At 54.3% G+C, this 16735-nt stretch overlaps 1 protein-coding gene across 1 annotated transcript in view; it reads left to right on the plus strand.

Moving 5' to 3' along the window:
* FAM83F (family with sequence similarity 83 member F) overlaps nucleotides 1–12125 on the plus strand; it is a 30598-nt gene extending 18473 nt beyond the window's left edge. Inside the window, exons 4-5 of the mRNA XM_006174719.3 lie at nucleotides 88–773; nucleotides 5602–12125. Of these exons, the coding sequence (XP_006174781.2) occupies nucleotides 88–773; nucleotides 5602–5651 (736 nt within the window). The 3' untranslated portion in view covers nucleotides 5652–12125. The remainder of the gene's footprint in view (nucleotides 1–87; nucleotides 774–5601) is intronic.
* The last annotated feature ends 4610 nt before the right edge of the window (nucleotides 12126–16735 follow it).

Raw genomic sequence — 16735 nt, forward strand, 5'->3', positions numbered from 1 at the left:
TGAGGTGGGCTTGCTAAGGGGCTGCTGGCAGGGCGAGGCCGCAGGCCCAGGCACATATGTCTTGCTCTTCTGTCCCCATGTTCCCAGGTTCACCTGGAGTTCCTCTCACGTGGACAGGAACCTACTCCTCCTCCTCACGGGGCAGAACGTGGAGCCCTTCGACTTGGAGTTCCGGGAGCTGTACGCCATCTCCGAGGAGGTGGACTTGTACCAGCAGCTGGGCCTGGCGGGAGGCGCTGGCAGGCTCGGCCTCAACTACTCCTCCACCGTGGCCCGCAAGCTCATCAACCCCAAGTACGCCCTGGTGGCAGGCAGCCGCCACCCGCCCGGGGAGATGATGCGCTGGGCCGCCCGGCAGCAGCGGGAAGCCGGCGGCTACCCGGAGGGGCAGGAGGAGGCCAGCAGGGGTGGCGAGTCCGCCCGGCGCCTGGAGAGCTTCCTGCATGACCTGGTCACGCTGGAGCAGGTGCTGCCCCCTGTGGAGCCCATTCCCATGGGAGAGCTGACTCGGAAGGATGGCAGGGTGGTCTCCAACCTGGACCTGAAGCCCAAACCCCGAGAGACACTCGCCCAACACGGCAAGGGAGAAGCTAATGGGGAGGCCACCCTGGCCAAGGAGGGCAGGCGGTTCAGCAGCAAGTTCTTCAGCCGACGAATCAAGAGGCCTGCAGCGCCCAACGGCACAGCCAGCGCCCTCTCCCCCGAGACCTTGGCCGAGGTGGAATTTATGAGGGGGAAGAGGCCCAACGAGGGCTCCAATGCTGACGTCTCAGGTGAGCCCTCCCACCGGGCCCAGGGCTCCCAGGCCTCTGGCCCTGATCCAGGAGCATTTGCAGGGTCTGCAGGAAAGCACATGCTGGCAGGCAGAGCGGGAGCTCGGAGTTAGACAGTCTTCAGGTCCTGGTTTGCTCTGGCCTGTGTCTGCAAGTGGCTGGGGGCAGCCACTGCAGGTCGGAGTTTGTTTCCTCTTCTCTAAAAGGGGAGAGTGATGCCTGCCTTGCCCACTGTTCTGAGGATGTGTGCTGGGCACGGAGTAGCCCGAGAGCATTGTTGCCACTACTGGAAGCTGGGAAAGTTTCTCCCCCGTGAATGAAGAAGCAGGGGCCTAGCACAGCTGAGTTGCAGGAACAAGGCTCCGCCCCGGCCTGAATCTAGGGCTCGTTCTAGCAAACCTTGTTTCTGGCCAGATCACTGGTCATCGGGATCTGGCCTGGTCAGACACACCCCACCAATGCCCTGACCCACTTTCCTAGCTTCTGTTGTAAAGAGTTTGAGGTGGCTCCTCCCTATGTTTATTTGATACAGGGTTGTATCAAATGGTGGTGTTTGCCATGCTACTTACTCCTGGGAGAGTGTTCCTGGTGGCGGTACCTTTCTGGCTGTCTCTCTGGGATCCCTAGAGGTCCTGGCCTTTACCTCTTTCTCTGGAAAAGTCTCCAGAGTGGCCTTTCCTGGCTGGTGGTGACAGCCAGGGCCACTGATCGTGCCTTTCTCATGTCAGCACCTCTGAGTTGAAGGGGTTTCCGTGTTGGGATTTCTCCTTTCATTGTGGTGACGCTTTGCAGCTTTGAGACTGGGCCCCTTGGCTGGCCTGGTAGGTGATGGCAGGGCCTTGCCTTGGGCAGCCTGAGTGCTTCCAGAATTCCCATGTCCCCCAAGCCCCATCTGTGACCTGGCAGTGGCTGGAGTGCAAGGTTCACAGCTGTCTTACCCTCCACTGATTGCCTAGCCCTACTACAGAGCCCGACATACGCTGTCTGTGCCTCTTAAAGTTAGGACAGGCCTGGAGTCTCTGAGAATTTGGGCACAGCAGGAGTGCCAGTGCTATAGCTGCATTTGGCCAGGAAGCATTTACTGACGCTGTCATGTGCCAGGTCCTTCACTAGGTGCTCTGTCTCACCTGGCCCCCACAGCAATCACGGAGGTGGCAGATGGAAGCTCAGAGAGGTGAATTAAGTGGTTCCAGGACCCAGTAAGTGGTAGTGGGGCCAGGATGCAAATCCAGGCCAGTGCCCATGTCCTGTCAGGAGGGGTACTGACCCCCGTCCCATCCCCCCTGGGCTCCCGGGCTCCCCTAACACCAAATGCTGCCGCTGCCCTGCACCTCTTGTTTGGAGGAAGGGTTACCATGGTGAACACCTGGCAGGGAAGGGAGGGGGAGTGGCGAGCCCAACCACAGAAGGGGCCATTTCCCAGGTCCTGACTGGAGGTGAAGTGGGACCTTTCTCTTTCTCAGCCCCTCACCCTGAGGTGCTGTTTCCATAGAAACAAAAGGCTGTTGTCTTATCCCTTCCTGCTTCCTGGGCGAGTCTCGGCATCAGGTTCCCCTGCTGGATGATGTGGTGGGTCACTGCTGCTGCTGCTTCTCTCTGAGTGTTTGCACAGGGTGCCCAGGAGCCAGGCAAGCAGTCAGGGACAGTGCCCTGTGCGAGCTCCTCTCCTGAGTGCCTGGCACCCAGACAGACAGAGGCAGAGGCAGAGGGAGAAGGGCAAGGGCAAGGGTGCCCAGGCACGCACAAGGGATGCTCGGCAAGACCACCCCGTTCCTTCTCCGACCTTTAGAAGGAACACAGAGAAGCCTCATCCAGCACAACCTCTGTGCTCCTGGATGGGGCCAGTACCTGAGGGCCTGGAATTCAAGTCCCTAATGAGACCTTTCCTCTCCCTGCTGCTTTCTTTCCTCAAAGGCAGGACAAGAAGCAGGGAATCCTCTCCCCAAAGGCCCTTTCTATGGCCTCCAGCCTCCTGAACGTTTGACTGCAGTTTAGTGCCTCCTCTCAGGCAGCAGAAGCTAATTAGCAGGAATCTGTGTGCTAGAGGGTCGGGTTCCTGACAGCACGGGGCCCCCAAGGCTGGAACTAGCAGTCCTAGTGCACCTAGAACTGTCATCTGGGAGGAAATCACTTTGGCTGCTATCTTAAGGCCCCCTTCCAGGGAAAGGATCCCTTTCCTACAGTGAACATTCAGAGCATCATCAGAATAGCCGTCGGATGGATCTCAGCTCCCAAAGCCTGGACACATCCTTTCACCTCCCTGGGGCTGCTTCCTGGCTGAGAAGAGGAGGGGTTGAGCCAGGGAGGGTTCCAAGGCCCCTCTGAGCTCTGATTCTGACTCTGTCCTTTCTGTCTGCTGCCCTCTTGTCAAGGGAGACCCTGGGCCAGTGGCAGGGTGGGTGAAAGAAAAATAGAAAAGCCAAGAGCTGACAGCCTGTAAAGTTGCTTGATAAGAAGTATATAGTTGTCAAACATTGCAAATTTTTGCATACCCAGCTGTGGCCCTTGGGAGAACCTGCAGAATTGCTTCCTCTAGATGTGGCAACCCAATGAGGGCGGCCCGGTGGATTGAAGGCTCATAGCCCCCTCTACTGGTGGAAGCCGAGCTTTTCCTCTCAGCTGAGACCTCACTCCTGTGTGCAGCATGCCCAGCACCTTTCCTGAACTGGCCACCTGTGCCCATCCAGGAGCTGGGGACTCTGGGCAGAGATCCCAACCTCAGGGAATAGCAGTCACCAGAGAGCCTTGTCAAAAGACAGTGAGGACCCTGTCCCGCTGAGCGGGGCTCAGGAATCTGCATTTTAAATAAGTGCCCTGAATATTTTCCCAGGTAGGGGTCCCCAGAGCCACAGATTTGGTGACACTCGGACAAGGTTCTGCCCTAGGGGGCTGCCAGGCTTGGAGAGGAGGTTCTAGGTGATGTCCTGAAGCCCCTCCCGATCCCCCTAGGGAGATCCCTGGGACATGGCCAACACTCTTGTGCACAGTTAAGAGGAGGAAGAAAGGCAGACTTTTACTGAGCACCTGGCATGTGTGGGGTGGACACGGTGCTAAATGCTTTCATATACTGTTTGCATATTCTTTTCTATTAACCTGAGTGGATCTGCTTGGCTTCAGTGTCTGCTGGGCGCACATGGGCTCCCGGTCAGTGTCCCTGGAGGAAGGATGGAGCATGAGGCCCTGTTCCTCAGCCTGGGCTCCTGTCAGAGGCATGGAGATGTATCCCGAGTGGGAAGCACCTCTCCGAGCTCTCCTCCAGCCTTGTAAAACGAGTGGGAGAGTGAGGAGCCCACCCCGGCCCACAGCTCTGCCCCTGCCTCTCAGGAAGTTGCTCCCCCGGCTCCCCTCTCCCCGCAGCCACATTCCTCCCTGCTGTAGAATCCAAGATTGATTTCCTTACCTACCCCCCCCCCCCCCCCCGGGAGGAACTCGGCATCTGCTCAGAAGGCCAAGCAAATAAAAGGAGCTGCTAAGGAGAGGAAGTGGGGCCGGGCGTCCACTGCAGCGGTGTGAGAAGGGCGGGACGCGGCGGGCATGACTTCAGCAGGGCCACACCAGAGGCAGCCTCCACGCCTGGAAGGTGACCCAAGCCCCTGGAGCCTTGGTGCCCTGGGGGCACAGCCGTCCAGCTCCCCACCCAGCTACTGGAAGTTCTAAGTGCTGTCAGCCGGCCTCCGAGGAGGCTCAGCTGGACTTGCAGCAGGTCCCAAGGACCAAGTCCAGTCCTGCCTGGATGAGGCGGTGGTTAATGGGGCAGGGCAGGACCAGGGCTCTGTTCAGGCCTGTTCAGTGTCCCTCTTGCTAATGGCCCAGGAGAGGAGGCAGACACCACCCTAGTTAAATTCATAGCCAAGGTGATACAGGAAGGTGGTGTGAGCACTAGGGAGAGGACCTTGGTGGATGGAGAGGAACCGGCAGGAAATGTCAGCAGCATCCAGCACTCCAGGAGGCTGTGGTCACCGCCCAACACCTCACAGCAGAGCGGGACGCTTTGTATCTGCCTCTGCCTCACGGCTTCCCCCTCCCTCCCACTGTGGTCTGAGGGCTGGAATCCAGCCAGTCTCCACTGATTGTAAAGGAAGTGGAAACAGATGCAGGGGGCCGGGGAAGAGGAGAACTGTGCTTCCCTGGCCTGGAGAAGAACGGCTTTCTCCCCCTTCTTTCCTCTCAGTGAAGTGTGTTCCCTCCTCCACCTCCACCTTCCCCACCAAGCCACATGATCTGTGCCTCGGTGCCTGGCCCGCCTGGCCCTCAGGCAGCCTACTGAGCCCTTCCCAAGGCACAGGCTTTTCCTCTTCAACCTGGTGCCTGAGTGCTGGGAGGAGGGGAGATGGGGCTTGGCAGACAGGGCGCTGGGGCTGGCCGGCCCTTGGAGCCGGTGGCCAGCTGTCCCTGCTGTAAGATAGGGCTGAGGTGCCTCCTCGTGGCATGGCCACCCAAGGATTACCAACAGTGACTGTGGTTGCACTTTGTAAGCTGTGAAGCTGCCTGTGGTGTTAGCTACTGGTGAGCCGCCTCTTGGCAAGATGTGTAGATATTGATTTGGGGGTCTGGACCCTCCCCCTCCTCTGCGGAGGTCAGGAGATGGCAGATCCCTCGATGTGCCAGCCAGTGGTGGTCTTGCTAAGGCTGCTGGGGCAGGGAGAATCTTTCCTTTTGCTTTCCTGGGGACCCTACTGATCTGGTTTCCAGGTTAGCAGCTTAGGAGGGAGATAGTGACCCCAGAACTCAAATTTGAGGTGTGGGTGGTGCACAGAAAAGGGGCTGGGGGCCAGTCCATTGAGCACTTCACTTACATCCTCCCTTGCCTGTGTCCCTGTCTCCACAGGTAAAACAAGTCCCAGCCCTGCCAAGGCCAGCAATTGCGTGATTTCCTGAGCCAAGGGCTAGCTGTCGGCAGGACCTGTGGGTGCCCCTGTTCCGTCCTGTGGAGAACACAGGTCAAAGCCTGCACCAGTTTGCACATCGGACCCCTACTGGCCTCCTGCCCCAGCAGCCTCCATCCTGGCCTCAGGGACCTTGAATCCCAGATATGAGGGTCTGCAGCATCCCAAGATTGTCACATGCCTCCACAAGACTGTCTTGGCTGGGCAGGGGTCACCCCTTGTTTACATGAAGTGGAAGCTTGACCAGTGTCCTCTCTCCTTTATGCCCAGCACCACCCCCTGCTGCAGGCCCCCAGACCGGGAGAGCCCGTGTCTTCATACCTTAATGTGAAATGTGATGGGTCTCCAGGGCAGCCCCCACCCCTGACTTCCCCTTCCCTGGGCTTCCTGGTGCTGCTGGTCCCCCAAGAGGTTTGGTGGAACAGAAGGAAGAGGACAGGGCTCTGAGCCAGGGTTCCAGTCTTGCTCTGTCCTCTGAACTCGAGGCAGAAGATGCAGTGAGGACAGCCAGGGGACTGGCTGCTGTGGCCTTCCTGGCCCGTCCCTGCAGGCTTCTGCACTAGACTCTGGATGGAGTGAGGGGAAGGCCTCGCCCCAGCCAGCGGCAGAATTTGACCCGGCCATGGTGAGAGCCCAGTACTGAAGTCTCCTTTCCCTCTCCCAGCACCATCCTGGCAGGCTCCGCCCCGAGTGGACCAGGCCTCCTTGGCTGCTGCCTGCTGCAAGCCAGTGATCTGGAGGTTCTTCTAGTGCCTTTACCTGAGGTGGCTCCCTACCTCTTGTGCCTTGATTTGCAGCCCAAAGCAGGGAGAGAGAGCCTGGCTGATGTCCCATGGTGTGGGAGGCTAGGCCCTGTCGCCAGGATCGTTTGCCCTTCGCCCACCCCAGAGATGGCCCTCGGTCCCCTTTGCCAGCCAAGACTCATGTGCCTTCTCTAGTTACATTTCAGTCGAAGACCAGCCATGACCTCCTACCAAAGTCAGACTGTATTGAGGAGCCTCAGTTTCCTGAAAGGGCCTGGCCTAACTGACACAAAGACCAGCCTAACCGTGCACACTGCTCCTTCTTCCCTTGTGTGACAGGAAGGGGGGATGGATCTGCAGAGAGACTTCTCAAGTGGACAACAGAGAAACTGCCAAACTGCAGGCTCTGTGGCCGGCCCTGCCGGCCCAGGTGCTGGCGGATCAGAGCCGCTGGGGAGCCCAGGGCTGGAGTGCCTGGGAGAGCACCCGGCTCAGCCTCTCTCAGCCTCCTACTCCAGAACCAAACTCTTGTCCTCCTGTCTTTCCTTCTGCAAAACCCCGGGGCACCAGCAGCACCTTGAGGAGGGGCCCAGATGTCTGCTGGCACCTGATATGGGAGGAACAAAGGGAGTACTGAGCATCCTCTGAGAGGAGCCCGGCCTCCCTGGTTGGGGAGAGGGGCAGGGAAAGGAAGGGTGCACCTGTCCTGGGGGGCGAGGGGCCCTGACCCACCTCCCTGAGCTTCTGTGAGGATTAAACACTTCCTGGAAAGTGCTTCCTTATGCACCAAGGCCTGGCGATGTGGCCCTGCTTGTTCTGGTGGGGAGGGGTGGAAAACGAAGTTGGGGGTTACACCTCAGCTCAGTGCTGGGGGAGAGAGGTCACCCTTGGTGAGGAGAGTGGACCTGTGGGGACAAGGGAGGAGGCAGAGGAGGGGACCAGCTCCTCAGCAATTCTGCCAAGGGCTGCTGATGCCTCCCCTCTGAGAGAAGCAGGCTACTGAGTCCCTTTCCCGCCTCCTGATCCAAAGCAGGCCCTGCTCCCCCACCCCCTGCCCTGATGGCCAGAGGATCCAGACTGGAGATTCTAAGTCACTGCAGCCTTGAGCCAGGCCGTCTTTCCAGCCCCAGGTTCTCCCTGTGCCAATGTGGGGTTATTCGCACTCTCTTCATGGAAACAAAGCAGGTGGGAGACCCTATGAAGAGGAAGCTACACAGTGTCGTGGGACAACTGCCAGCCTGGGAGGCAGGGCACCTCCCTCCTCCACCAGGGGCTCTGCTCATCTGCTCATACCAGGTGACCTCTGACCCCCTCCAGCTCTAAGATGCTTAGGAAGAGACAATAATCCAATAATCTTGGACTGAAGATCTTGAAGTCCTAAAATGCAGCTCCTAATGTTTGCTTGTCTGCCCAAGCTCCAGCCCACTCCGTTCTGCCTCCTGACTTCTCAGTTTTTGGTCCATGTGCCCTCTGTTCCAGCACTTGCTTGTACTTTGTGAAGTATTCTCTCTCATCAGATCTCAAGGGGACATCTGGCCTTCCCAGCTGGATGGCAGGTTCAAGGGTGGATCATGCCCTTGGTCCCTCTGCAGCTGCTCCCACCAGGCTGGTAATGTCAGAAGGGCTCCGGGAGGAACAGGGATGAAATAGTGCTCCAGGTGTGAGGCCTGGCTTCGCTTCCCGCACCTCACCTGCACCACCAAGCTGCCCACTTTCCGAGTCCGGCCCTTGTAGGTTGAAGGCCAACAACTGGCGTAGCTCCTTAGGAGGGTGACCTTGGATGAGCAGAAGCACTTGAGGGCTGAGACCCTGGGGCTTCTGTGCCCCAGACCCTGCCCCACAAGAGCAGGAAGCACCGGACTCCGCGCAGAGCTGGGAGGCTTTCCCTTTAGATTTGGCAAAAATGTCCCAGCCTCCTTCGTCAGAGGTCCCTGGGGTGTGGTTAGCCCTAGGCCTGATCCTTGAGACAGCCTCTGCTAACAGCACCACCCTATGCCCGTATGGAACTGAGCAGAAAGGCTAGATGGAAAAGGAAGCCTTCGGATATGGAAGAAATTGGCTAGGGGCAGGGGAGGGGGGGCTTGCTATGATGCTTTTCTCTTTCTAACCTGCTGAGCGCCTACTGTATGCCAGTCACCGAGCTGGATGCTTCAGTCATCTGCAGGTTTCAAACTAAAAAGCTCAGGAAAAAGCCCTTTATTTACAGAGTTAACCAAAAGTTTTCCTGTATATCTGGAGATTGAGCCTCACAAAGTCATGTGATGAGCAGCTCAGGTCTTACTGCCCCATTTTTCAGATGAGGGAGTACATTGTTCTCCCCAAATCCCACAGCACATAAAATGCAGATCTGAGCCCGCTCCCCCAGCTCAGGGCTTCCTGCCTTCAGCGCCAGTGACACTTTGGACACAAAATTCCCTGTTGGGGGACAGGCTGTCCTACACGTGGTAGGATGTTTAGTGGCACCCCGGCCTCTACCCACTAACTGCCAGCAGCACCCCTTCTGCTGAGACAACCAAACATGTCTCCAAAGTTGCCAAATGTCTCTGGAGGTTAGAATCTCCCTGGCTGAGAAAGACAGCTCTCTGCTTTAAGCCCTGAAGGCCTACAGGCTGCTTCTCCGAGGTGCTTTCATGTGCAGACCTCCTGTAAAACAGACCTTTGATGGAACACTTTGACCCAGAGAGGCTGGCTGGCTCAGCCAAGATTTTGCTTCCTGTGACGGACACAACTGCGTCTTCCATCTCAGTTCTAGTTCCCTTGCTGAGCTCCTCCCCGCCTTGCAGTCCCCGGAACAGGTGTGTGCACCTGCACACATCTGTCTTACCCCACTCGGTGCCCTGCCACCTTTCCTCCCAATCTGTTCTCCTTCCTTCATTCTCAGTGACATCCTGCACAGAGAGCACCATGGGACAAACCTGTGCCAGCCCAGCAGTGTCCTCACCTCAAAAGGCAGCCAGGCTGACAGCAGAGAGACTTCCACACTCCACAGTGCAGGCCAGGTGGGGACTGCTACCTGGAGTGTCACAACCACATTCTGAGTGAAGCCCCTAAGCAGCTAATTCGCCCTGCCCTGCACTGTGGATGTAGCTGATCACCCGGCCATGTGCCAGTCATTCCTCCCTGCCTGGAGGCCCCAGCGGCTGTCACTGGCATCGTCTGCACGGCTGTTTCAGCAGCTGGAGGTTTGGTGCAGAACAGGCACCCTGGGCTCAGCAAGCTGAGCCAGACCAGGGTTAAGAGGATGTGCACCCTAGGAAAGGTTGAGAAGCAGCAGGTAGCAGATGTTCTCAGGGCGAGCCATCACTGAATCAGCCAGAAGGCTTTGAAAGGTTAGGCAGGTCTGATCTCACTCCTCCCCTGCGAAGCTTCTGCCCTCCCAGCTACGAGCCAAGGGAGGCCCTGCTGCCCACTACCCGCTCCGGCAGCACCTGCGGCTGCCCTGCACCAGAGGTACCCATTCTGCGTCTGGGGAACAGAAACTGTCTTTCTGCCTCACTGTCGTATCCACAGTATCTGCTCCATAATGATTTGTTAAATGATTGGACACTTGACAGCCATTTGATACAGCGAATCAGACAGGTTAATCGATGTGGGTGGTGTCAGATGCTCTGGAATTGATCGTGACCCTTTCAGTCTTGTTCCTGGCTTCTGAGATGTGCAAAGGCAGGACAGGATTCTACTCTCTTCTATTTAATGTCTTAAGAACTGCGTTTATCCAAAGTCCTTCCTAATCAAATCCTTTCTTCTGAGAGGGCTTCTTTCACATGTATCCTTAGTGGACTGTCTCATCTCCCAGTTGCCCCAGGCTGGGTGGGCCCAGGTCTCCAGGCCTCTCTGGCTGCTCAGGGATGACCCTGTCTACATGCTTCTTTTAAAGCCTAACACAAAAGCAGGGGGCAGGAGATGGGCCTTGAGGTGACGAAATGTATCCAAAGTCATCCAACAAGGCATAGGAAGGGCTAGAACCTGGTTATCTGGACCCTCCTAGAACACTCATGGCATCAGGTAGCCTCTCCAAGCGACAGCCATATGGAGACAAGTTTTCATCAGAAAAGTGGCTAGAAGTTAGGGATTGTCTGCAGCCACTAAAAAGCAGCTCCAGGAACAGATGTCCACATCGCAGGAGACTAGCTAGGACCTGGTACGGAACCCAGCAAGTGCGCAGGAGCCTGGAGGAGGAAGGGAGGAAAGGCAAGAACAGGCAGTGTGCCCACAGAATCCACGGTCCTCAGGGCTCCAGCAAGGAAAAGGCTCACCCACCCTGTGCTAAGAACCAAGAACCATGCCTGGTGGGTCTCCGTTTCTGAGTGCAGCTTGGACTCCCAGGTTAGTCTCCTGGAGGGTCTTGGAAGGTGGGAGATGGAACAGAGAAAGGCACTTCACTGCAGTACTTGGAAGGCTTTATTCATTTGTTTATTCAATCAATATTTACTGTGCTCTAGGCATAGTAATGAACAGTGAGCGAGGAAGGCCCTCACGGATTTAGGGCAGCGTCGGGGCATCCTGCTTGCTGCAGTCCGAGCTGAGGCTTAGGGGAGAGAGAGGACAGTCTGCAGAACAAGCAGGCTCACGATGAATTCCCCACTCCGCCTCGTATTAACTGAGTGACCCAGCAAACTGCTCCACATCCAGCAAAGTAAAATGGGGGTAATCTTGGTACTGCTCTCCAGAGGCCGAAGGGAGTGAGGCCTTCAGCACAGTGGCTGACATGGGGGAGGGGCTCTGTAACCCGCATGGCCTCTGGCAGCGTTACACTGGGGTTCATCACTTCCCTCCTGGGACATTCTCTCCTGGATTCTGTCCCCTGCTCCCTCCCTGAATAATTACCCCTATCACATTGAGTAGCTGGCACTCAGAGCTAAATGCTCAGCCACCTAGAAGAAATTTCAAGGCACAGGTTTTGAGGAAAGAAAAAACAATAAAAGGTGGGGAAAAGTTCCCGATGCTGCTTGGGAGCAGCTTTGCTCATCAGGGCCCGAGACCCCTGCCGCACGCCCACACCCACCCTCACCCCCACCCCACCGCAGCTCTGTGGGTTTGCTCCTTGTGACCATAGACGAGGGCCACTGTCTTACCTACTTGTGCAGAAGTCCCACAACTTTTCTTGATCGATAGTTTTGGGTAAAACAATTTTCATTTGTCTGGAGAATCCTTCATATATAAAATACAAATTAAACCCAAATCAATGAAACAGCACGTCAGAAAAGCCTGCCGACCTGTACCAAGCCACCGGTCTTCCGGAGCCAGTCCTGAACCCTCCGTGCGGCTCCAGACCCTGCCCAGCTTTCTTTCAGCCTTTCACGCTCACTGGCGGGCCGGGACTTGGGCCGGTGTCTTTCCGGCAGCCCCGGAGGGGCGGTGAGTCCTCCAGCAGCGCGCGGGGCTGAGAGCACGGCGGGGAGATGCTACCACCTTGCGGCCACTCGCAGGGCCTCTCTTTCCTCCTCAGGGTAAGCGTGAGAAGGCAGAGAGGCCAGGGGTCGGCAAACTTTCGCAAATGGCCAGATCATAAGTATTCTAGGCTTTGGGGACATGCGGTGTCTGTCGCGACCGCTGCAGTTTCAGCACTACAGCATCTACAGGCAGTATGTGAGCGAGTGGACGTGGCTGTTGCAATGAAACCTTATGGACACTGAAATTTGAATTTCATATCATTTTCCTATGTCACAAAATGTTACCTTTTAATTTTCCCACCTATTAAATAAATGTAAAAATTATTTTTAGCTCATGGGCCATGCAGAAACACAGTGGCTGGATTGGCCTGCAAGCCTTTGTCGACCCTTAGCCCGGGACATTTTCTTCCAGGCTCCTAGCACTGACTTCCAACTGTCACACCTGTGATCCTTCCTTACTTTGCCATTGCCATTATTAATCACCTCTGTCCTTGAGAAAGTCTTGGAATGAATAGAGAATTTATTCTCCTGCAATATTTTATTGTATAGAGGCACACTGTCATCAACAAAAGAAGCCAAAAGGTTGTGTATAAATGTCTGGTACTGTGTACCACCTCTGTTATTCTTCTAAAGCGAAGTATTCATGTACTTAAACCATATTCTATTTAATTGTGTTTGATTTAAAAAATATATATGAATCATGTATCTAATATATATATGTATATAATATATATAAAACAGATTGCTGCCACTGAGCCCTCTTCCTAATGGGAATTCTGAAGTTGTTGGTTTTCACTCATTTAAGTTTACGTAAGTGTCCTTAAGTTTATATAAGGTGCCCAGCCCTGTGCTGAGGGCCATAAAAGAGCCTAGAGTTTTAACCAACATGTGTTTAATATTTACTTTTATTCATTTTTTAGTTCAAACAAACTTGCTGAGAACTTACTGTACCCCAGGCACTTTAATAGACAGACCTAGTTTCTGCCCTCAAGGAGTTTATAACCTGGTTGAGAAGATGGACACAGAGAGGCAAGCACGATGATGGAGAAGCACGGAGGGGCAGGGGGTGGAAGCCCAAAGGAGGCACTTAACTCAGCCTGAGGGTGGAGGTCAGGGAAGGCTTCCTGGAGGAGGACATGATCTCTGAGCCGACACCTGAAGAGTGAATGGGGGAGGGGAGAAGGAGACTAGGCATTCCAGGAAAAGGCCCAGGGCCTAGAAAGAACTCTTTTGAGAGAATAAGTATCAATGACAGTATCTGCCCTCAAGGCCTCCCAGTCTGGTGGGTGAGACAGGCTATCACAAGCTGTTGTAAGGCTGGGGAGAGAGATTAAAATTTTCTCTGTAGCCTCATGGTAAGCAGTGGCAGGTGAGGGCTCTGAAGGCTGTAGGCACCTCCCACAGCCAGGGAGGCTGGGTCCGACTCTACACAGGTCCTGAAAGATCTCGGGGGGAGAGAGACATGGGCCTGGCTTCTCTGCCCCCGAAGCCCCTGAGGGGAAAAGGGGCTTGAACTGAGCCTCAGGGAAGTGTAGACCTCAGGACAGGGGAGGGAGGAGGGGCATCCTAGGCAGCAGGGACTGCTCTGCAAACTCACTGAGGAAGGAATGGGCATGGCCCAGCTGCAAGGCCACCAGGAAGTCCTCCCGAGGGTCCCCGGGAGGGACCCATCCTTCCCTGTGTCATTCTCACAACTCCAACCAACAGGTGTCATTTTTCTCAACACTTCCAGTTAAAAACTGTGATCTTTAATAGTTACTTAACCTCTCTGCCTTAGGTTCCTCATCTGTATCTACCTCATAAGGTTGTTCTGAGGATTGAATAAGATAATACCTATACAATTAGAACAATGCCTGGCACCAAGACCAGCTTCATGGCATGAAGGCATCTAGAAGGCGAAGCGTTGAACTTTTGCTTTAATGTTCTGCTGTTGCTGTCCTGAAATTCTTAATAATTTTGGAACGAGGAGCCCCAATGCTTTCATTTTGCATGGCCAGTCCTGCCTGGCATAGTATGTACTTAACACACTTTTGGTTTTATTATTATCTTAGAGTCTAGAATAACTAATCTGATTCAATATACTTATTTTAGAAATGAGGAAACTGAAGCTCAGATAGTTTATATGACTCGCACAAGATCACACAGCAAATGACATGAAGGCTAGAGGGCTGAGAGCCGTGGTGAAGGCAGGACGGCGACCCAGCTCTGCACCCCCATGCCCACCCCACGCCCCCAAGAAGGCAACAGAAGGAGAGAAGAGAGACAGATTCCTTAGAAGGAGCTTAGAGAAAGAGGGGGAGATGAAAAAGAGCATGAACAGTTGTAGAAGTAGGAGGGGAGCTAGCTATTTTGAGGAACCAAGAGAAGCTTCTCAGCGTAAAACATAGTGGTGGAGCCATGGAAACCAGGACTGAGAAAGTTTCTTGGATCTTGGCCACGAAGAGGTCATAGATGAGCTTAGAGAAATGAGTTTCAGTAGAGAGTTAGGGTTAGAAGCGAGGTTTAAGGAACACGAGAGCAGGTGGTGGAGATGGCCACAGGGCATTATTTAAGAAGCTGAGAAAAGGAAATAGAGGGGGGAAGGGGAGGAAGGAAGGAAGGAGGGAAGAAAGTAATTTTAAAAGGGGTGGGAGAGGAGCCACATCCCAACTGGGATGCAGAGGAAGGACCATCAGAGGCAGTACTTTAGCCAGGAAGAGGGGCACCTCTTTCCCAGAGTCTGCAGGGGATGAGCTGATAAAGGCTATGAGGGTGACTGCTCATTTAGGGGCTGGCCGTCCCCCCAGCAGCACTGTGGCACTTCCAAGGTAGACGTCTCAGGGCAACACAGCAGCCTGGAAGAGAGCTGACTCACTGGAGTCAGAGGGCCTGGGTCCAGCTGTGCGGTCATTGACTGTGGTGAACTAGGGGAAGTTAGTCAGCCCTTCAGTGCCTCAGTTTCTCTACCTGGAAAATGGGCATAACCATGGTCATTGTGAAGATTAACTGCTATGATTCACGTAAAGCCCTCAGTACCATGTCTGACACACAGCGAGTGTTCACAAAAAGGGCAGCTGTTACTAACAGCACACCTGTTTCTCCAGGGAAGCCCCAGGGCTCTAGCATGGGCCAGCACATGGGAGGGGCTGGCGTTCCTGGTGCTTCCCCAGGAACTTTTCAGGAAGTGTGGTCATAAGAAATGAGAGGTGATTTCGAGGTGGCACAGCGTCTGTCACAAGGGCTTTGTTGCACAATAAATGCTACCAGACATGTAATAAATGCTGATGATCCTGTGCTCTGTAATCAACACCCTCTAGAAAGTACCCCTCCCCCTCAGCTCTTGGCCTTGGCTGTGGCCACACCCACTGCCCAGTGAGCCATATCCACTGTCAGCGATCCCCTTGCCTTTTGGATTCGGTTTCTTTACAGGGATCTTCCCATGATTACAAGTTTGAGAACTGGAGAATGCTTTACAAACACTTCCAAATGCCTCACAGCAATTCAAGGCCAGTGCAAAGGGTAGAGGGAGTTCTCCTGTGTCACAGAAATCAGAGCTGGAGCCATTCCAGCTGGCTATGTCACCCTAGCCTCGTGGGTCACTGCAGAATTGTTCGCAGAAGTTCCCATTGCATTGGATTTTGGCCAGGCCAACGCAACGTTTTCAGGGATCACAGAACAATCTCTCAAGGGAAAAAAGAGGAAGGCCTGTTGCTTGGAATGGCTTAGAGCACTTTTGGTAGCCATCCAAGGCAGCTGAAACTCTTTCAATCTGCCTTCCCCTCCAGCGAAAAGCCAACTGTATAGAACACCACATATAGAGCTCTAAGAATAGTATAACGCTCTAAGAACACACTGCACTTGGCCTGCGTACAAGTGTGCAGGGCTTGGCAAGTCTTTTTACTCTCAAACCTGGGTGGGCTGGAACAAACACACAAAATATTCTCCCCAAGTAGCATGCAGAGGAGAAATGAGAAAGAGAGCCTAGGAGAGCACCCTAACATCTTATCCTCTGACCTGGGCTGTCTTTTCAGGGCATTGACTCTGCAGCCTGTGAGCTGTAGGGCAGTGAGCACAGCAGAGCACCTCCTCCCCCCATTCATTGACTCCACACTAGGCTGAGCAAGCCCCAAAGTCCTGTAACAGGTGGTAATCTGTCATTTGTTGCGACAGGAATTTGAAACCATCATCCTCCACAATAAATATTTGGTTGATTTACTGGCTTCCTTCCCATAAGTATAGAAAGTGAGGACGGGTTCCATCTAAGGGTGCAGCTCTGAGCTATGAGAGTTCTCCAAGTACAGACAAGACCCTAAACCACACCCCACTGTAGGAAGAAGAATTAGACGTGAGCGTCTATTCCTAAAAGAGTCTGCGAAGATACTCTCCCTAATGGCGATTGGCTCTAGTAGTGGGATTTGGGAGATACTTTCTACTTTAAAACTTTCTGTATTGTTTGAAATGTTTACTCAATGTTACTTGAATGATTGGAAGAATAGCAATCTTATTTGCAAGTTATTTTCCTGTTCTCAAGTGGGCAAACACTACAGGGTTCCTGGCTTCCAGCTTTCTCCTGGGGAGGGAAAGTACAACAGGGTGGAGGGGACAGACCCCTGAAGGCCCCCAAAGATTATAAGAACAGGCTTTGGCCACTCCCAGATATTCCTATCATGCTCTCTGGCCCCAGAGAGCAGGCACTGCAGGTCACCACACATCTCCAGTCTCCTGCAGCTAATCACAATTCATCCTTTAGTTCTCCTTGTAGATGTCACTTCTTCAGGGAAGCCATCTCTGTCCTGCCAAGATTGAGTCCCATGTCCCTCCTATGTTCTTCCAAGCCGTCTGTGCCGTGATTACCTGTTTACTTGTTGGCCACCCACACTAAACCGCGGTCGCTGAAGGCAGAGGTGTTTTAGTCATCTATGCAGCCCTTGTACCTTAGGAAAGTGCTGACAAGCTCAATA

This window comes from Camelus ferus, chromosome 12 (genome assembly GCF_009834535.1).
Source record: "Camelus ferus isolate YT-003-E chromosome 12, BCGSAC_Cfer_1.0, whole genome shotgun sequence".
In the NCBI taxonomy this organism is placed as follows: Eukaryota; Metazoa; Chordata; class Mammalia; order Artiodactyla; family Camelidae; genus Camelus; species Camelus ferus.